Source organism: Clupea harengus, chromosome 21 (genome assembly GCF_900700415.2).
Source record: "Clupea harengus chromosome 21, Ch_v2.0.2, whole genome shotgun sequence".
Lineage (NCBI taxonomy): Eukaryota > Metazoa > Chordata > Actinopteri > Clupeiformes > Clupeidae > Clupea > Clupea harengus.
Genome location: NC_045172.1, coordinates 7,086,633 through 7,108,203, shown reverse-complemented (window position 1 = coordinate 7,108,203; position 21,571 = coordinate 7,086,633). Strand labels below are relative to the sequence as shown.

Genomic DNA, 21,571 nt, shown 5'->3' with positions numbered 1-21,571 from the left:
GACCCCACAGTGTGCAACATCTTCAGCATATTATTCTGTGTGTGTAACACCACCCAGGTCAGTAAAGATAGATGTATACACAAATAAACTCTAAATAATTTCTTCACACCCCAAACCGACACTTGAAACTATGATGTATTTTCAGACAGTTTTTAAAGGCAATATGTGGGTAACTGTAATCTGTCTTGCTCTATCACACTCTTTATCTGTCTGTCTGTCTGTCTGTCGGTCTGTCTGTCCTTACGCTGTGCCTATGCAGGGCTTACAGATCTTCATTTTGTTTACGGTGAGGACCGCCTACTTCAGGAAGATGTTCCTGTCCATCCCACATTCTGGACACAGACAGAAGAACTTCCTGTAGAATCTCAAGAAAGGCTCAGATGAGTTGTCCAAAAGTGCAGACGCTGAACAGTCTGCCAGAACCTTCCCACAGACCATTTCATACATTTAGTCTGTGAAGAGATTAAAAGACTTTGTGATTCTGATTTAGAATTCATTCATTTCTAAAACTGATGTGATGAAGTGCCATCTCATTGGATGTAATTTTCAGCCACACTGCAGGGGGCGCTGTTTCTGCTCACCTGCTACTCTCTGGTGGTTGACATGAATCGTCTGTGGCAACACCAAGCTTTATGACCATGTTTGGCAACCAATTAGCTAGTAAAAGTGTGCACACCTGAACTTGTAATTAATTTTTAGTTTTTTTATTTTAATGCCGCCCGGACATTTCAGGCAGATCCTTTCTTCAGCCGGCTTTTCAGGCAGTCATGTCAACACATGGTTTCCTTTAGGTTCAGCACTAATAGTGATAGTAATCTTTCTATGCATTTGGGTGGGTTTTCTTACTGTTTGTGGTTATGGTGAGTGCCATTTTTTGTCAATAGATGTGGCTGACAGCGATGTGTATGGCCTATTGCTGTGTATTCATGCTACCTGTGTGTCCTTAATGTGTGTGGCAGAGGTTCCTCTATGATGTGGCAGTGTTCATCATGGCAGTGTATGCCTAGGCTGTATTGTTGTGCATAGTTGTTGCCTGTGTAAAAGTTAGTTACAGTAGGCCCCCCTGGGAAGTGAAGGGTAATCTGAACACTGATAATCCCCTTAATCTTCTCTTCACACTGCTGCCGTCTGGTCGCAGATACAGCAATTTACAGCAATACAGCCCTCTGCCAGTACTGCACTCAACAAACTAACTCCCTAGCAGTAATGTTACGACCCAGAATCACTTGTACTCATGTACACACGGTGGGGTAGGGAATTAATATATGTTCATATGTTTGTGACGTGTATGTCTTATGTGTCAGACTATGTGTTGGTCTATCTCTTATAAGCAGATAGCGACTACTTTGGAAAAGTTCTAAGAATGCAGAAGAAATGGGTAATGCTTTTGAGTTTTGTATTTTTGTGTCCATATCCATCACTATGAACATCAAGACAGAACAGAAAGCTTTAAGTATCAGAATGCATAATAAAGCCTAGTTTTACCTCTTTATAATGGCACCGATAACATGTTTGCCTTAGGTCAAATGCCGCTTATTGTTTGTAAATGTGTTTATAATGCTTTATAGATACTAGGCAGTGGCGGCTCCTGAAAACATTCTCAGGGGAGGCAATTTTTTTGATAATGATTAAGGCGACCCATTCGGTAGGTACATTAAGCAGGACAATTGTATCTATTTGTTGTGAGCTGATTAACTCATACAGCTATACCTTTCAAAAGAAAAAGTGAGGTGGCTCCACAATAAATTGTCCCACTCGTTCATTATTCACATTACCGAAATGTTGTATGATGTAAAACAGCTTAACAGGACACATGATATGTCCTGTAACAACATAAAGAAGGGGGCATATAACATATAAGTTAAAACCAACTATATGTATTGACTAAAGCAAAATAAGTTATGGCATAGAAAATAGCTCTTTACAAAAGCAAAATCAGTTATGGCATAGAAAATAATAGTGCAAGTAGCACTATTCACCGTCCCAAAACCAGAGAACTTCAGACAGCTGTCCATGTGTAGCTTCGCCTGCTCATGTTTCTTTACCTTTTCGGGCAGATGGTGCATGTCCTTAACTCCTGTTGTTGTCCATGCAGTGCTGTCTGTCATGGTGCCTTTGGGGTGGAAAAGTAGGCAGGGATAGCAAAAGACTGCGTTAGCCACTTTACAGCCTGCTAGCCACGATTTTCTTTGGTACCAATTCTTTGAAAATCCTCGGGTGTAGGATTTCCCCTTCTTTGTAGCTACCTGTTTAATTGATATATTTGGTCTAGGACAGGGGTGTTCAGCTCGGCCCGCCGGATGACTTTGCTTAGTGTGAAAATTACAGAAAGATATAAATTGCATTTCTATCAGAATGTCTTTTAAGAATATGGAAGTTGCCGATAAGCCCCCCATATATACGGGCTTCATTGCCTGCGGGGACACAGGTTCAAGTCTGGCCTGAGGTCGTTTCCCGGTCCTCTCCCCACCTCTTCTTCGCCTCGCTTCCATAGACAATGCAGTGCATCGCCCCAATCCCCCTTATGGACAAGCTGCCCCTGATACTAGGTTTAAGTTAAGTTAAATGTTGCTGTATTAAAGGTTCCCAAGAGCTAAGTGGCACTCTTGGGTTTTGTGATGCTTTTATGAGGGGAAACATGATTTTAAATGATTTTAGCGTAAGACTGCACATAACAAAATGTAAAAAAGTCAAGGGGTCTGAATACTTTCTGACTGTACTGTATTGTGATGGAAATGGGCTACTTACAAAACAAAGCATCAGATCAGATTTTATTTTCTTGTTCAGACAAGTATTTGCTATGGATTTTATGAAATCAAAATGTCAGAACCCAAGAATCACATCTCTTCTTTCATCATTCAGGGGATTGGCTGCAGAATGTGAGTTTCAATAAACTTCCAGTGTAGTTTTAAAAATTCTACATGTTTTCAGCAAAAAAGTTAAATATCATTTAATGTTTTTGTCCATAGGAAGACCCGACAGAGCTCTCCAACAATTCTTCTGGTGAGCATCTGTGTATCCATGACCATCTTCTACTTCCTCTTCCTGTTTGGAATCAAAAACCCCAACGCCTGTTTAAACCGAGACGTCAGAGGGTCAGAGGAAAACACCATCCTGTCCTCTGACCCCTTCCAGGATCCTGACAAAGGGCCCTGCACTGCACTCACTGCACTCACTGCCCTCACTGCACTCACTGCACTCACTGCCCTCACTGCACTCACTGCCCTCACTGCACTCACTGCACTCACTGCACTCACTGCCCTCACTGCACTCACTGCACTCACTGCACTCACTGCACTCACTGCCCTCACTGCACTCACTGCACTCACTGCACTCACTGCCCTGATGCAGTACTTCCTGTTAGCCACCTTCACCTGGAACACACTCTACGCTGTGCACATATTCCTGCTGTTTAAAAACACCTTCTCAGGTCCACCAAGAGGATTTCAGGGAATCTCCATAGCAACAGGTTGGGGTAAGTAACTGAAACCATAAAATACATTCAGTACAATTAAAACAGGACAAGGTACCTAACTAGTACCGGGGCATCAGCACCACATATCTTCATCCTCAAAACTTTGTTATCTTACCTTACAAACCTTATTCTGGATACCCCTCAAGATGTTAAGGTAGGTAGGCCTAAAGCTTGAGGTATAATTTACAATGACGTAGCAGTAAAAGAGTTCCAGGAAACACAATCCAAGGCTATGGACTCCTTAAGACTCCAAAAAAACACCAAATAGCATAGTCCACAAGCTGAAGTTGTCCTACTCCTTGAGGTACGTTAAGATGTGAGTAATGACTTCATGTAAGATTATTTGGTGGCCAAGCAGCGAAGCTGCAAAGCCACCTAAGGGTTTCTATTTATTATTATTATACATCATCTTCCTCTGCCATTGGAGTCTATGGCAGCCCCTAGAACCGCATGGTCAAAAGTTGTGAAATTTGGCACACTCTTTGGGACCAGTCCCCTCATCAATTTTCATGTCTCCCATTCGAACCCTCTAGCGCAGGGGTTCCCTCAAAGGGTAAATTTTTTCTGAGGACCCCCTCATAATCGCATCCCAAATTAAACCATATAGGCTTATAGCTATTTGTAATGTTATATGCTTTTGGACTCTTTTACTCTAAAATCATATAGTACTATATTACAAGAGTTTTAGATAATCATTGTATTACATTTGGCATTACTTGACAGTATGTAGGATAGATTTGTAAATTATCTTTGGAAAATGTGCTGAGAAGCTAAATAATGTTTACCTTACATAAAAACCAAATATTGATGGAATACATTTTTTTATCAAAGCAGATTGTAGGGTTTTCCAATACAACTCAGATTGTAGGGTTTTCCAACGGAGATGATTCTGAAGATTTATTTTTAACAAAGACATTAACAAACATGAAATATCCACCTAATGTTATCAAAAACTGGTATCCCGACTGACACTCCGTACAAATCTCTGTACAAAAAATATAATAAACTCTTTTCAGTGTGGTGTTGTATCATCAATGAGAAGGGTGTTCCTGTCTCTCAGCACATAGTTTGTCCAGTGCAGTTTATTGACCCGGTCTTGTTGTCACTGAACGATGGCAACCTTTGGAAGCCAGATATCTGCAGTTGTTTTATGGCTGATGTGATGAGCACTTGTCTGTATTAGCGTTGTCACGAACACTTAACAAATGGCATTATATTAGTATTAGCCTCCAGCAAGATACTAATGAAAACAACATGGTGACATCACTGCATTGATTATACACGTATAGCGTTTTCTTTCTAGAGGTTCATTTTGACAATGAACTGGGCTACGTTCTTGCAGCCAAATTGAAAGCTAGATCAACGTCTTAAACGAGAATAGCTACATGCAATAGGGCCATCAGACATGCCTTCGGCTAAGCTATCTTTAAAAAAAGGGCCTTCTGCAACGATAAACACGACCCGTACTGATGGAAGATTAAATGCATCACTTGCAGATTATGGCAGTTAACATTACTAGCGTGAAAAGTGCGGTTTAGTTACGTTAACCACACTGCATTATGATCATTGTACTACGCATAGTCAAAATTCTGTGATGGGGAAAATCGCTTGTCGCTAAACTAGGCTAAGGCTACTCGTGTTAGGCTGTATATGGGTGACTATGGGGGTGTTCATGTTTATAATCACATTTGCTAACCTGTCGTTCTTTGAACTCTCTGAAAAGTTCGGGGTGTCTGTCTGAGAGGTCCTTAGCCATATTTGACGTGTTACCTCCCTTTGCCTGAGTGGCTTTGAAGCATGTTTTACAGACGGGTCTCTGTGTGTCGATGGGCTTTCCTTCACAGTCTGCTTCGTATCCGAAGTACTTCCAGATCTCACTTATTTTTTTTAAAACAAGCCGAGGACGGTCGGCCAGAGCTCCTGCACATGAGGCCATGTCTCCCCTGAGATCACTGCTGTGAGTGAAGGCTGTCTGTTGCATGTGTGAGAGTTGGGCAGCCCCGCCCTTGCAGTCAATGCGTGCAGGCAGCCTGACAGGGAGCGGAACAGTGAGTGCGCTCTGATTGCGTGCTATTTTAATGAAGTAACTATACTTATACCTTTCAAAACGTTTCTAGTATCGGTACACCGTGTACATTAGTCTACATGTTTTGTATACATATTGCAATAAATTAAAAAAATTAAAAAAAACTTTGGAAGCCAGACTTTTTCGCGGACCCCCAGGCAAGGCGTCGCGGACCCCAGTTTGAGAACCGCTGCGCTAGATAACCCTTTAATATAGAATGGGTTTTGCCTTCTTCAAACAGTTCCAACAAAAAGTTCAGTTTTCAAAAACACGGAAACTAAATGAAACCTATAATGAACAATGCCACACAAACTAAACCAAATAGAACTGCAGGTAAAATCAGCTTCGTTTTCACCCTTAATTTGCACTGTGGTTGCTAGAACACTTTGTGCTGTTCTGTTTGACTTCTTGAAGAATGAAATTCATCATATTTGAGGTCATGCATTCTTAAATCCTACCTTTTTTCAGCTACTATAAAAATCAAGGCTTTTCATAATATCTGAAAATCAAAAAGTAACACTAAAACTAAAACCAGTCAATTCTTCAAAATACTAATAAAACTACTTACACACTCTAAAAGCAAACTGAAAGACTAAATAAAAATGAAACCTATTGAAAATGTTTGTCTGGTCTGTAAGCACCAGCACAAGGGCCCCTCAGATAGGACAGGAAATGTTTTAGAGAGAGAAGCACCGCAAACGAGACAGTTTGTGAAACAGACTCTAGGCTGTTGACTACGATCAGTTCACTGTTTGTCCTTCGAAAACAGCTCCCCAACCTCTCAGTGATGCGTCCGTTGTCACTACCTTGCCCATGAGGACACCCTCAGTGGGGAAAATCAGTAGTCTGCCAGTTGCACAGGCCAGACACACAGGTCTGCTTAATCCAGACTCATCTTGCAGGGTGATCATTGCATGAGGGACACAGAGGGGAGTGTAAGTACCCATCTCTGAAAATCACTCATGTGCAGCATGCCGAGGGGAATCACAGCAATCGTAGAGGCCATGAAGCAGAGGAAGCGAAGACAGGCACGGAAACAAACTTTGTGTCCATTTCTGAAGAGAGCGGGAGACAGGAAATGAAGGTCTGGACTGTCAGGGAAGCGCTGTAGGACAGGATTTTTAATGTCTGCTCCTACAAAACGCATTACGTTCTCAGGGCAAACACCCTCTTTTGGATATTTACAATGAAGCCCAGCCGAACAACGTGAGTCGTTTGGAACCTCTGCGTATAGTTTCCGATACCCAGAGTGGTTGTACACGAATGCCAGAGACGAAGCTGTTGGCCTGATTTGTTTTGCGATGCAATAGCACTCTAGTGGCCAAAGGCAGCAAGAGCTGGCCACTGTGTCCAGAGTATCTGGGCTTATATTTAGAGCATAAACTGGCAGGGGGGGACAAGGGGAAAGGTTGTTGCATTGAGACCTTGCATTGGGTTAGCTGGGCTTATGAGGCTTGAAACCAGATGTAGAAGGGGCATAGTTTGTGCTTCGGACATCGCATGAGTGATTGGCGAGCTCCTTTTGAAGGTTTTTATGTGCGAGAAAACTGAGAGGGGGTAGTGGAGAACTCATCTCTGGCAAACACCCATTGTCTGAGAGTGACCAGGCGGTGGAGGGATGTTGGTAACAGCAGGAGCTCTAAGGGCTGTCTGGACCAGGGGTTTTGGCACCATGGGCCTGAAGCAGCTGCAGCTTTTTGTGACGGTGGCTGTTCCCTCTTGGTTTCCAAAAAATGGACCCGCCTGCGGTTTGCTGGCTATCTGGAGAGCAGAGGATGAGGCCATGTCTCCTCCATGTCTCGCAGCATGTCCTCATGAGGGCTAAGAGGAAGATGGAGTCATCGTCATGATGGGGAGAGGGGAGTCGAGGAAGCTTCCCCCTCACCCAAGGGAGGATCTCCACCCTCTACAACTACCTGGCTAGGAGGAAGTAGCACGGGCCAGTCAAATTCTTCATTAATCACGTTCTTCATTAATAGAACGTGGAATATCAGCCAAAAGCTTGTCAAATGGTAGTAACCCTATGGGGCATTTTCCTTTAAGGAGCATGACGCGTTGTCCTCCATACTAAGGCAATGCTGGCATGCTGATGGGTTAGCCAACACCACCTTAGCATGTTCAAGACCCAGGCAGTTTAAACATGCTGCGTTACAAGTCCCTGTGATTAATTGCAAAACCACAGGAATTAGGACATGGCCAGTATTTGTGACATGGTCTAGAGCGATGCAATGTTGCAGATGGAGGAGAGAGAGAAAATAAAAACCACAAGGGCTAGGCACGTCTCTTACCATTGCTACTTGCAAGCGTGGCTAAGTTAGCAATTGGGAGAGGGTGAGGACAGCTAATGCAGTTCATCCGAAAACTGTGAAAAACAGAGAAATGCTGCTTGGCAATGTTCAGCGCTTAAAACCACCCACAGGCTGAATCCCAGAGGTGAGTAGAGAGTGTTCTAACCAACAGAAACCTAACATGGTTAACATCAGGAGCTAGACGGGAGGAAACACTGACAGAAGCAACTTACCAGAAAAGCAGTCACTACGACACTACGAGTGTGTAAAGATAAATAGTCTCTATTATGCATATTTATGCTAAAAGCTGGTGTGAACTTCGTTTCCTCTATACTTACACCAATGCGTTACAACTATCTTCATGTCTACTTAAATAGTTGGCAGATAGGTGAATGGCGAGTAATTAGCGAGCTAGCTAATGCATAGGTTTGTATTCTGTTGCTGGCAATATAGCTCAATACAGCTGTGACTTGGCATAGCATTGGTGCTTCATGTGAAATAAATGCAGGTTCAGGGCTCAAGACACACGCAATGAAAAATAGAATCCATTGGCTCCTAAACCAAAACCAAATCAAAGTTTTAATAATTTACATCTCAAGTGTGAAGTAAAGTAAAATATATCACACACTTAGTATAGTTTGGTCTGTGCTTCCCTTTGCCTGCCAACAACACTCTGCACTGAACTGGCAACCTATAAAGGCACCCCTTCACTGGTGATGGACAATATTACCTAATTATGACATATAAAGGTATTTTAGTGGCAACAATATTACTGAAAGATGATCAAATAAATGAAAATTCCTTATTGACACCAATTTCTCAACATAGTCTTTTAAAATAAATCATATGTCAGCTCAAGACAAAACAAGGTTTTCCTTCAGATGTTATCAACAAATACCTTTCAGCTCAACTTATCAACACAACTAAATAAAAAAAAGTATTATATTAACAACTCATAGTAAACGAACATGAGTTTGGTGCCATGAGTCCAAAACGTCCCTATAATTTGAGTAATATGCCTTGTTTACAAACTATGCATGTGGTGTGGATGGTGTGAGAATCTACACTACAGTAGCCTAGTTGCCAATGAGCTTTTAATAAGTTGTTGCAAGCCTGATCATTTTTGAAAACCTAGAAAAGTTGTCTAGGTCTGGTTAACTAGATTAGCTCACTGTAGCATACCTTAGCATGTGTTCGACAGAATTTTGAGTCACATTGTGTTTTCAGGCCTCTGTCAAACTTCTGGTGGCCGGAGAAATAGTAGCCTACATATGCGTTCACTTCTTTCGATGGAGAGATGGAGAATATGGGTGACGTGCTGCAGTTTAGCTTTAGTAGGCTGATTACCACTGAAATATTTCATAAACAATGATGCTAGCTGAAAACAAATGCTAATATCCATATAACGTTTTCTGGCACTGCACCATAAGTGCACATGCCTTTCGACCAGGCAAGTCAATTGAGTTTGAGTTCTTGCGATTCTTTTTCTTTCTTTTTTCAGTTTCGCACAATTGGACCTGCGGTAATGCTGAACCCTGTCACATCATGACGTTAGTGTATCAACAGGCAGAAGGAACTGGGGATAGTTGGCACTGGCGACTAGGTGGCGAAGACTCACTGGGAAAATTACAAATTTAGGCACACTGGCAACCATTTCATTGTCCATCTGGAGCCCTGATCAGAGGTCTTTATCTTTATCAGGTTCTCAAATAAAGGCTGTGTATTAAGTGATTAAGCAAATAAAACACCCCAACATTTATTGGAAGTTTTACAGAACAGACGGATCATTTGTACATCTGTGCCTGTATATACAGCTAGAATTAGCACTACAGGTCATCCTTTGTTCCACAAATGAAACGCAGTCTTTCACACACAACCAATAAAGGGAGCCAACAGAAGCAAATGTGGATATAAGCATAAATACATGCACACCCACACATTCACAAACACAGAAAAACTCACCTTTGTTGTAGAGCTTGAGTCTCTGTTGTACAGACGTGATGGCTCCGAGCACAGAGAGAGCCGGTTGACTCTGCTTTTGATATTGGAGGCTGTGCCAAATTCATCAGCCAACATCTTGGCCACTCGAGAAATCTGGTCCTTCGGAGGAATGATGAGAGAGATCATACTCGTGCCATTCCTATAAAGATGCATAAACAATATCTCAATTCAGTTAAGAGAACAACTTTATTCACACAGCACACTCAGAAAGCAAAGTGGATTTAATAAAACAGATGACTACTGAACAGGTGTGACTTTCTACAAAGGGGCAAATGCACGAGCAAATTGATGTGCCGAACAGTATTGTGTCAAAGATGATACCTAGCAATAACTCCCAGTTACACTTTAGACATAATCCCTGTATCCAACACAACACACAAGGAGAGCAGTCCCTCAGTACGTTGATATCGGAATTCAAACATTTTGCTGTTGGTGTTTGCATTTTGCTGTCAAAATGTACCTGAGGTGTACTGTACATCAATAACATGAAAACATTCTAACCTGCTCCACTGAGCATGAACCAAGTGAAAATAGACTGATGTAGGTAAGAGACAGACTACCATGGTAGCAACAGAAACAAGCGACATATTACAAATCATACTCCACTGGCATGGTACACCATTTATTTGATAATAAACGGGTAGTGAGCTAACACTAACGGTATTCTGGGGGTTCTTGTGTAGTGTAGACGTCGTGCCAGTGTATCTAGCTAGCTAAACACCGGTGTTATATTTGTTGGTCTGAAAGGCATGTCAACAGTTTCACCAACGTTCATAAGGTGTGCTAAACCTTACAAAGGCTGAGTTAGCAAAGTCCGACCTTCATTCTAGTGAGCAAGGTAATGTTTCCGAGCTTTCTTGTGCCATGCAGTACTCTTCTAAGTCAAGCGCGAAGCAGTTAAGTTAAACTAGCCACAAGCTAATGTTAGCTAGCCGCTGAAATGTTGGGATGGTATCAGGTGTTCGGATATTACCATGGTCCGCAGATATGAAAGGTGCTAACATTACAACAATACTTTGACATCGGCCATCAAGTCAGGCTTAGCTAACAACTTAAAATCTACTTCAATCAGCGTATTAACAGTTACAACTTATATGGTTTCGCCCCTGAGGTAACGTGTAGGCTAAGCAGCTGTTACTGTTACCCACCACAGTTCAACATCACAGCATGCAGCCATCCACTTTCACAACTACTCCACCCATCCTAAGGTTTAGGACACTTACCCTCTGGCAGCTTCAAGACTTTTGATCAACTTCTTAATCTTCCAGATCTCCACGTTTCTGTCTGCTGCGGTGGGGTCGTCCGCCATCTTTCTTGAATCGTTTCAGGACCTAAAACAGAATGGCTAGCTATGTTAGCTAGCAACCTGGATAGCAGGCAGAAAAACCGGGCACGCTAACTAGATACATGAGAAACTGAGAGCCAATAGCCAAAAAGAGTACGATTCGAAGTCACATAGTTACTAAACCTTACACCGCCTATGTACACGCCTTATGATGATGTAATAACCTGGTTCAATAATAATCGGACACAAACTGTCTTGAAATCTTGCAAGCTAACTGCGAGAAGGCCCTTCTACAGCGGTTGGATTGGAAATAACTACAGAGCCCTGCTTGATCGATTACAATAACCTTCCCAGGCCCTAAAGTCCACCTAATTCACTAACAGTTTGCTTCGTGTGTTCGTAATGAAATGTCTTTGGAAGTCAGTATGTCTCCATTAAATGTACCACTTACTGACTCCTTGGTAGTTGCTTTACTGCGTCTCCAATACCACTTCTGTTGTTTGTACCTGCCTGCTATTCTCTGACGTTGCCTACCGAGCCGGTTCGGGCTTGCTGCGCGTGGTACGGTTTAGCTCACGTGGGGTGAAGTTAGTATTCCGGTTTAGATCACTTCCCAGAAATGGATATACCACTTTTTCATTGGATGGCAAAGACAGAGTAGGCGGGACTACGAATGAATATTCACGAAGTGCATCCTGGAATATGTAGTTCGTTTTTTAGCAAAGGTCGGCGACAAGGACCTCACAAATACGGCAGTTTCAGCTTTTTGTATAACCAAACCGACCCTATGTTGAAGAAATAGGAAACAATTAACCATCTATGTTACATATTGACCCCATTCATATTGGTTAATATGACACTTTGAAACATACCACTCAGGCTTTAAAACTAAGACAAAGAAGTAGATATTTTCTTCTTGGAGAATGCCTTAGACTTTCTAGTGTCTCTCCTGGTGCATTTAGTTGAGCACTGTGAAAGAAAGGTTAGGTAGGCTGATGTCCCAAGTGAGAGGAGGACATGGCAGACCCTCACTGTGCACAGGCAGAGGGGAACTGGCAGAGACAGAGACCTTCATCTTTCTTACTTTTTTTTTTTTTGGGGGTCAAAAGTCATTGATCGCTTGAAGGGCACCAATTGGGAAGACATTTTGCTCACTTTCTCACTAGGATCTTGCCCAGCAATGTTTACTGTTGATGAAAATGTTACTGAAAACATTCTGTACGTCTTGTGCTGAAATCCTGAGTCTTATTATCTACCACTCCTCATTACTGAATTCTTCATAATACATAAATGCAGAGACAGTGAACCAAACACAGGACACTCATGTTAATCACTCAGTATTTAATAGACAGTTATACATCATATATTTTAAAGGTATATATTATATTAGTAACAGGACTCCAAATGTGTAAATAATACATAATAATAACTCTATATATATATCTCCATTCACAAACAACTTATATCAATATTTGAGTATATATATATATATATATATATTCTAAGACTAATTCATGATTTTCTCCAATGGTAGAAATAATGTCCCCCCACCCATAGGATATGCACCCGTTCTGGGACTAATATTGACCAAGTTCCTTGCTATAAATACCTAGGTATCTGGCTAGATGATAGGCTGTCATTTAAATCACATGTTCTTGACCTAGCTAAGAAGGTTAAATATTAAACTGGGTGCTCTTTATAGAATAAGATCTTGTTTTACTTTTGAAAACCGAATGGAAATAGTGCAATCAACAATTTTGTCAGTTCTTGACTATGGTGACATTGTTTACATGTATGCTGCACCCTCTACCTTAAAACTCCTGGACTCTGTTTACCATAGTGCTATTCGCTTTGTTACAGGAGACGCTTTCAGGACCCACCACTGTAACTTATACAAGAATGTTGGTTGGTCCCCTCTAGCAGACAGGAGGGAAAAACACTGTCTTTTATTTGTTTATAAAGCCTTAGTGGGAAAACTGCCTAATTATCTCATGTCACTTTTAAAATTAAAATCTATCTGTCATAATACACGGTCACAGAGCCTCATCTCCCTTGAAATCCCCCTTACAAAAACTAATATAGGTAAAATAGCTTTTAAGTTATTTGCTTCCCATAAATGGAACACTATTCAAGTGGAGTTGAAATTAACCAAGTATTTGTCTGTCAACCAATTTAAGAGCCTTTTAGATAATAAGGATGTGCCTCAATGCTGTTGTTTTAAATGATTATCTGATTTAATTTTTTTACTTTATGTTGTGTTTTTTTTATTTTAATTTTTTTATACTTAATTTCTGAGTTGTTTAATGTGTTTTTTTATTTATTTTGTCTGTTTTGTTTTGTTATGGTTTGTTTATTTATTGTTCTTCTGTACTATGTAGCCTCAATCAGGGCATTGCTGCAAAAGAGCCCTGTGCTCAGTCAATTCTCCCTGAATAAACAATGATGATGATGATGATGATGAGTATAATAAGTAGCCTAATTAGGGTTGACTGAACCAATACAACAATTAATAACTTGAATCTGTGTGAACCTATACAAAATCTAGAGGATAAAATAGTACCAGCAATAACTGCAAGCTAATGGATTGTTTTGTGGAACTCTTTCCATGTTTTTACATTTACGCAAAAGTTTATGAAGTTTAAAAGTTTATAACACGTCTTCACATTCATCTTACCTCATGTTTCTCTGCTGGTTCATAACACCAATAACACAGTGGCAACAACAGTGAATGATAGTGATTAATCGTTGGTCAATTAATCAAAACATATCAAAAGTATTTTGTGAAATGAGCTTTGTTTATAGAAACAGTAGATTCTCTCTCTCTCTCTCTCTCTCTCTCTCATGGTTTCTTGTTGGTTTTGCTGAGCTTGTCACTGAGCTGCTGGATCAGGTCAGCCAGCTCTCCTGTGGCCTGTGACTTCTCTTCTAGCAGCTCATAGCGTAGACTGGAGATGTCCTGCTTAATCTCCTTCAGCTCACCTGCAGGACAAATAGCATATTACAAATGGATTCAGGAAAAGTCCCTTGCCCCTCAAGCGTGCACGCTCACATACACACACACACACACACACACACACACACGTACAGACACACACATTTACACACACATACAGACACAAATAACAGGATCTCCCTTTGTCATCTGGACCCACAGAGGCAGCATTGCAGGGGTGACTCACACAATTACTGTGACTCAGGGGGATTTGGACACCAGCCAACTGTCTGATGAAGAAAGATTACACACTTTGTGAGAATGAAACCAGGTGGCCTCACCTTCGTTGACTTCGTCATTTTCACTGTCGACTTGAGCCTTCAGGACATATCGCTTAATAAGCCGCTTCATCAGTTTCTAAAAATTACAAAAGAATCAACACAGGACACTCCAAATATGAGCAGAGCAGAATGTATAGCCCAATTCAGGAAATAGTAGACAATTAAAAGCATTATATAGGATACACATAAATATAATTGATTTAAGACAGGCATGAACATGATAAGACATATACTGTCCAATGAAGTTTGTTGCTAAATCTATTAATAATTATAAAATAACGATTAATACATTTATATTCACTTTTAAATAAGTAGAACACAATTAAGTTCCTGATCTGTGAGGAAGTACCTGATAGCGTGTTGGATGTTTGATTGGGTTTCGCATTGTGAACTCATCTTGTGCCCGATAGTGAGCTCTGAATCGACTCAACTTCATTCATGAAGAAATAAAATAACAAACGAGAAAAAAGAAGGAACATATCAATCATGAAGGGCATAACTAAATCATGACCTGAGGAAAAACTTTCAGGTAGACCTGAAATAAAACATCAGACCTTTGAGCCAGAGATGATCTTGCCCATTTCGAGCTGATTTTCATGGTGAAATGCCCTGGACTTGCATAGTCTCACAAGGCAAGCCCTGGTACGCAAAGCCAAGTAGTAGAAAGACTTTGGACTCGGAACCAGGTTAAACGGCGGTGGCAATGTGCGTCCCTCATCAAAGTAAGACAGCCACAGCTTGGCACGAGCAAACTTCCATTCCACATCTGCATCCTCCTGTTATGATAAATGTTGGTTTGTTTGTGTGTTTGACTCATATACAAATTATGGGAAAAAGAAAATGTACACAGAGGTTTAATAGTAAAATAGTGAACTATATCAATTAATCAATCATATCAAAATAAGGGTCAAACCTCAATTTCCTGGTATGAGTGGTTGATCATTGCTATCAACATGTTGAGCAGAACCACAACCATGGTGACGTTGTAGACACCATAGAGGATATAGCCGATGTTCTCAATGAACTTGTGATCGTATTTCAGAACCACAGAGATAACCTCAGACAAGCCAAAAATGGACCAGAAAAGGGTTTTGAAACTCTCCTCTACCCTGTAAGCAAAAGCACACATTAAAAACAGAAAATATACTGTATATTTCTCAGATAAGCTAAACTTACAGTCATATGACAAACTTCCTTCTTAAATTGAATAGAAAACATGTAGTACTCACGTGGTGAAAGCAGGGTTATACTTGGCTCCTAGATAGTATGAATACAGATTGAACATGCCGATCATGAAGGCCAGGAAGACCATGATGAATATTACCATGAACTTAAATATGTCCTTCACTGTGCGGCCCAAGGAGATCTGCAGTGGTCCAAAGCTCTCATTTGCAGGTAGAATGTAGGCTATTCTTGAGAAGCTTAAAACCACAGCAATGGAGTAAAGACCCTCAGATATGAGCTGGGGATCAGAGGGAAGCCATTTGATCCTGGCTGAAAACAAGACACGCAAAGTGACATGAAAAACCCATTATAACCACAAGGGGGCAGAATTTTATATTTTTCCTGTCTTTCACTTTGGTCTTTGCAATGGTCCTGTATTTCACCCATGAACTATTATTCACTGCATGAATTATGTGCTTATTATATAATGATCGTAGATATTCAGCTATATCAGTGCTAACATTACAACAACAACAACAACAATCAATCAATCAATCAAATCAAACAGCAACAATACACAACAACATAAAACACACCACAGTATTTTTGCACTGCATTTCTTATACTGTACTGTACTGTAATAATATAATAATACATCATGTTTTATTCCATCATAGCACTATTGGACCCTGATGAGTACTCACCATAGGTGAAGTAGGCCACATCCTCTGGCAGGGAGGCGTTGTTTAAGTCTGTGTTGAACACATATTGGTCCACATATAGCTGTGCCTTGGAAGCCCTCAGGAAAGCCATAAGCCTTGCTGTGTAAGATGCTACGAAAATGGACAGCATGCCGAAGTCCAGTACATTCCACATGTGCAAGATGTACTCCCGTGGCCCATCAGTCCAAATCTCCTTGCACTCTGACCAGATCATTCCTAAACAAGAGAAAAAAGAGGGGTTTGCATAACTGAATGAAAATTTGTGCTATTATAGTGCAAAATAAAACCTGCCTGATTGTGCTTATTTGGGCTTTAGTTGTGCTGAATAACAGATTCTGGCATAATGGCATTACACATTACACAGAAGCTGGGAACTCACTTACCAACAACCCACATCATGATAAGCATCTCTGTCCAGGAGAACTGTGTTGTTTTGACACGGAAGACTTGACGAGGGTGGTCAGTAATGGTCTCATTGGGAAGGTTTTTGACCCCGTCAAATCGGTCTGATGCGTTGAGCACAAGCAGGCCGAGGAAAATGGTGAATGACACTGCGTGGGCCACAAACTTCATGAATGGGCTACGAAGGATCTGGCCAATCTGATAAGAGCATAAAACGCAGATCAACACTAAAAATAGCATACAAATTGTATCCTAATAAGAATAAGTTGTTAATTTTCTTTTTCTCCACAAAATAGAAATGTACAGAAATGTATTTAGATCATGAGGTATGTATCAGATGTGAATGTATCAGCTACCTTACTGCAGGGCATGATCCAGTACGCAATGGCGAGGAAAGGAAGCCCCACAGTCACACCCAGTACCGTCCAGCACTTCACCCCTATGGACTGCTGCCTGAGACCCTGCAGGTTCTCATACCAGAGAGTCAGGAGCTGCTGCTGGCAATTAGGATGGGCCACAAACTGGGCACAAATAATAGCATGGTGACAGACAAGGCAAAATGTCACCGCATAACTCTTGTGAAATAAAGTCATGATAACATTTGGGTCATCTAGTACAAAGAACACACATTCATGCACAACAGCACTGTGTCCAGCACACTCTGTATTCCCAGCTGTGGGAGTTTGGGTTTACCTTTTTGACCTCGTACTTGATGGCGAGCTTGACCCGGCTCAAGCAAGGCCGGTGGTGTTCGCTGGGCGGGATCTGGTCCACGTCTCCATTCAGAATAGCCTCCACTTCCTCAGTGTCCCTGCAGCGGTCCAGCACTCCCACCACAAAGTCCTTACACTGCATGGAGAGCTTCCTGTAGTCATTCTAAAGGAAACAAATCATTCATAAAAAAAAAGTATATTAGTTGTAATCTACGTCTGTAATGTACGAAATGATAAATAGAAAAACTGTCATGCATTGGAGAAAATGAAGAGAAATGAAAAAAATAAAGAAAAAATAGAAAAAAAATCAGGGGCCACACTGCAAGGTAGTCTGCAAGCAGTCATCTTACATTATCACTTGTAAATTGATCTGTAGGTGTACAGTACGGGGGCAGCACACGTGTGAATGCACTGGAAATGAAAGAAATCCCCATAGGTCACACCTCACAATGATGAATAGATGTAACATGATAGCTGTCATCATTCCACCCAAAGCCTACACTCTCAAAAAAACTTCAGAGCAGATGACAGGAGATCCCACCTGACCCTTTAACACTTCCAAATGAATGATGTCAGGGAATAGACACAGACAAAGCCAAATCCATCTTCATTATCCCCAAACAGGACAATGTCTTATGTCGTTATGTTTCATAATGCACACGTATCTGCGCTACGGTGTTTTAACACAGAGAGTTGTCTCTAATTCCCTGACTTGATCGCAGGCACGTGGGATGATTATCAATCAGGTGCTCAACAGCAGTGCAGTTAAAGAGGGCTCTCTGTGGACCCTTTCTCAATTAATGGCTTACTAAAACAATCAGAGTCAACAGACTGGATATGAAAATCCTACTCTGGCCCTCCCTTGTGAATGGCTGACATACAGACGAGAGCTCTTCAGAGTTGGCACACACTTATAGGCAGAAGAGCAGGAGAGAAAGAGAGAGATAGAGAGAGAGAGAGAGAGAGAGAGAGAGAGAGAAAGCAGCTTGGAGAGGATGTGTATTCTAAATAAGCAGATTCAATTCTCTGTTTGAATGTATGTACCCACAAACAAGCATCACAACCACAGAAGACCCTCTTATGTAGTCCTTTCACTACATGTTGTATGGATAAATACTAAACCTCACTCCCCAACACCTTAAGCCAGAGACGCACCAAACCAATCAGGCCGACTGTTGCATAGCTTGACGTCGCCTGTGGCTGGGCCAAAAAGTTGCACTTGAACACACCGCTAACACTACAGCTAGTCTCCAACTCCAACTAGTAATTTTACTCATTTAACTCAAAATTCATAATTTTCTCAGCACTCTCGCTCACCACAGATGGTTTGGTACCATAGCTACTTCTAATCAAGAATATGTCTGATAAGACGTTTCAAATGGCACTGGCGTTGTCAGCCTTTGGTATTTTACTTTGTGAAAGAAGAAAGGAAGAGGTGGAGGCAAAGAATAGGAGAAACCGCACTAAACGGGTGAAATCATGATACTACAGTGACTGGTTCAAGGGGCTTTCCCAAACCTGTATTGAGAGTGAATGTAACAGTAGCCAGTGGGTACAGTCCTGTGCAGTGTGTAAACCTCACTCCCCAACACCTTAAGAGACATGTTAGAGACATACACTAGCATCCATGGGTTTTAGCCTCCTTGTCTACATATCAAAATCGGCATATATTCTATAATTTCACATTTTCACCAACTCCACACATTGCTCACATTAAATTCACCTTAAACTCAGTTTCAATGTTGGCCAGCTGCGAGAGCTCGTTGCTGAGTTCCAGGGCGGTGAGCACGGGGTCCTCACTGGAGAGGGACAGGTAGGCGGCGCTGGCCAGGCCCTTGTAGGCATTCATGCGGGAGCGTGAGTGGCTGAAGGAGTCACGTCGCTGCTTTTCGGCGCACTCACCGCACTTGCAGAAGTAGTTGTGCGGTTTCTCAATGCGTGCCCCCTTCAGCAGCAGCGTGTGCACGATCTCGTACTCCTGGCAGTGTGCCGCCAGAATAACGGGCGTCACGTCCTGTGAGAAGCGCGTGCCGTCCTCGTCGTAGGCGTAGAAGTCCTCGTCGTCCCGCAGCTCCTGCTCCAGCGGGCTCAGTGTGAGCCGCAGGCCACCCTTGAAGGCCGGGTGAGCCAAGATGGCCTCCACGATGCGCACGTAGCCTTTGCTGATCGCCAGCAGGAGGGCATCTCCAATGCGTGCCAGCCCTTCCTTCTTCAGCAGCAGCTCGGTCACTTCCAGGTGCTCGTTGCCCACGGCCAGCTGCAGTGCGTTCTGACCCATGTAATCCACACAATTCACGTTGAGCGTCTTGGACTCCTCGAGCATCTTGCGTACCACAGGGATGTTGCCGTACTCGGCGGCGTCCAGAAAGCGCTCTTCCTCGACCGTCAGGCTGGTGGCACGCTCACTAAACATGTAGGCTGGGCCGCGGACAGCTTGCCGCCGCCCTTTCTCACGTAGGGTGGTGTGCCTCCTGTTCATGGCCTCCAGTCTACGGAGGAGAGCATTGCAAGAATTATTGTGGGAATTATAAATTTAAATAAAAGAACAAACATAAAATACAGTAATAAAAAAATTACCGCCTTGTTCAAAACCCTCATCATTCTTGGCTCATTGATAGGATTCGTAAAGTACGAAAAATGAAATGAAAAATTACATAAAAACCAGAGATGTCAATGATCGTGGTAACTATCAGACTCTGTTATCTGCCTTTTCTTTCTCAGTTACAGCTGCTAAAAAAGGCATTCTACCAAGACAAGGCTGGGAATGCCACATACGGTAGAGACTTATTTCTACTTTCAAGAATCTCCTTAACCGACCTCCACAGTCAGTTACCTCTCTCTCCATTGATGACGTTGCAACTTTCTTTACTGAAAATGTTGCTGCCATACGTGCGCAGTTCTCCGTTCCTCCTAAATGTGTTTAACCTCATTGAACTCATTCTACCCTCTCTATGAGGAAGAAGTCTCTATGCTTCTTTAACAGAGTCGACCTACGGCATGTCTTCTGGACCCTATTCCAACCACCCTTCTACAGTATATCTTGCCTACAGTTTTACCTGCTTTTACGCATGTAGTCAATGTTTCACTCAGATCGGGAAATCTTCCTACATCATTCGAACATGCTCAGGTTACTCTTTTGCTTAAGAAAATTTCACTTAACCCATCTGATGTAAAGAATGATAGATCCTTCTTCCCTTTTTGTCAAAGATTCTTTAAAAGGTTGTCTTCAAGCAAGCTTCTGATTTCTTGTCTCAGAATAATTTGTTAGACCCTAAGCAGTCTGGTTTTGAAAGTGGTCATTCTACAGGTCACTTATTCAAGGTCATTGACCTTAAGGCAGGTCAGAGGGGCGGTTTTGATGGCTTGAAACTCCTATGTACTGAACCCAATTAAAAAACAGTGTTTTAAAAAAATCTGTGATAAAAAGCCAATGAATCAAAGCCAGCATTGACTGCAAAGAATGTCACATCGACATCATGTTATTACAATTGATGATTTCAGTGACACAAAGGTCAATGTTGCATGTCATCACTCTTAAATTATGTGCAAGTAAATACAGGCGACCAGAACACAATGGAGAATATATTGATTGGGACACCACCAAGAGGCACTAAGCAATTCCCACATGCAATGTGACTGTCCTCCCTTCTGCCAGTGTTGTGAATGGAAATTCATCCATGGAAAAATATGTAAGTATGTACCTTTCAAACTGTATGAAGTACACAAGGCCTTTGAAAGGCAACTCAACCAAGACCTTTTTTTCTCCTAGGATGAACACTTACACTGGTGAGTAATACTGACAATGCATTTATTGTTGAGTTATGAGAAACCCTTGAAATAGTATGCTAGTGTAGTGTTTAATATCCATTTGTCTAGTCCATTGTTTTTTCAGTGACACTGGTCACGTAAGGTCCTCATCTGAATTGGACTCTCAGAAGCTCAATAAAAATCACTCACACTCACTCATGAGGATCAAAATAATAATTCCACACAAATCCCTCTGTACCATGAAGTGAGAATTGATGAGGTTCATGGGACCATATACCATTGTAACCAGGCGAAACCTAGAACAGAATGAATGATAAGGCTACTGAATAATACTGAGTGCAAAGACAATATTGACTCATAGAGTCCAGGTGTGTAATTCTCAGTGACTTGTTAGGGATCTTGTGGGATCTCTGGG

General features: G+C 41.8%; 1 protein-coding gene and 2 long non-coding RNA genes across 3 annotated transcripts in view; 1 reads left to right on the top strand and 2 right to left on the bottom strand.

Annotated features, from left to right (window-relative positions):
• Positions 1-21,571, top strand: part of LOC116218173 — a 39,595-nt gene that overhangs the window by 4,725 nt on the left and 13,299 nt on the right. The gene's annotated exons all lie outside the window — the stretch shown is intronic.
• LOC116218171 lies at positions 9,845-11,705 on the bottom strand. The gene is made up of 3 exons (XR_004162711.2): positions 11,566-11,705; positions 11,053-11,160; positions 9,845-9,968 (listed from the first exon to the last, which is right to left on the bottom strand). It is a non-coding gene; the product is annotated as an uncharacterized LOC116218171 (long non-coding RNA).
• LOC105905985 (short transient receptor potential channel 7-like) lies at positions 13,455-19,868 on the bottom strand. Its single transcript, XM_012834073.3, has 11 exons — positions 19,112-19,868; positions 17,369-17,551; positions 17,032-17,196; positions 16,657-16,873; positions 16,256-16,489; positions 15,617-15,881; positions 15,301-15,496; positions 14,942-15,163; positions 14,737-14,817; positions 14,388-14,463; positions 13,455-14,093 (listed from the first exon to the last, which is right to left on the bottom strand). Exons 1-11 carry the CDS (start codon positions 19,865-19,867, stop codon positions 13,954-13,956), a joined length of 2,535 nt encoding a protein of 844 aa, XP_012689527.1. The 5' UTR covers position 19,868; the 3' UTR covers positions 13,455-13,953.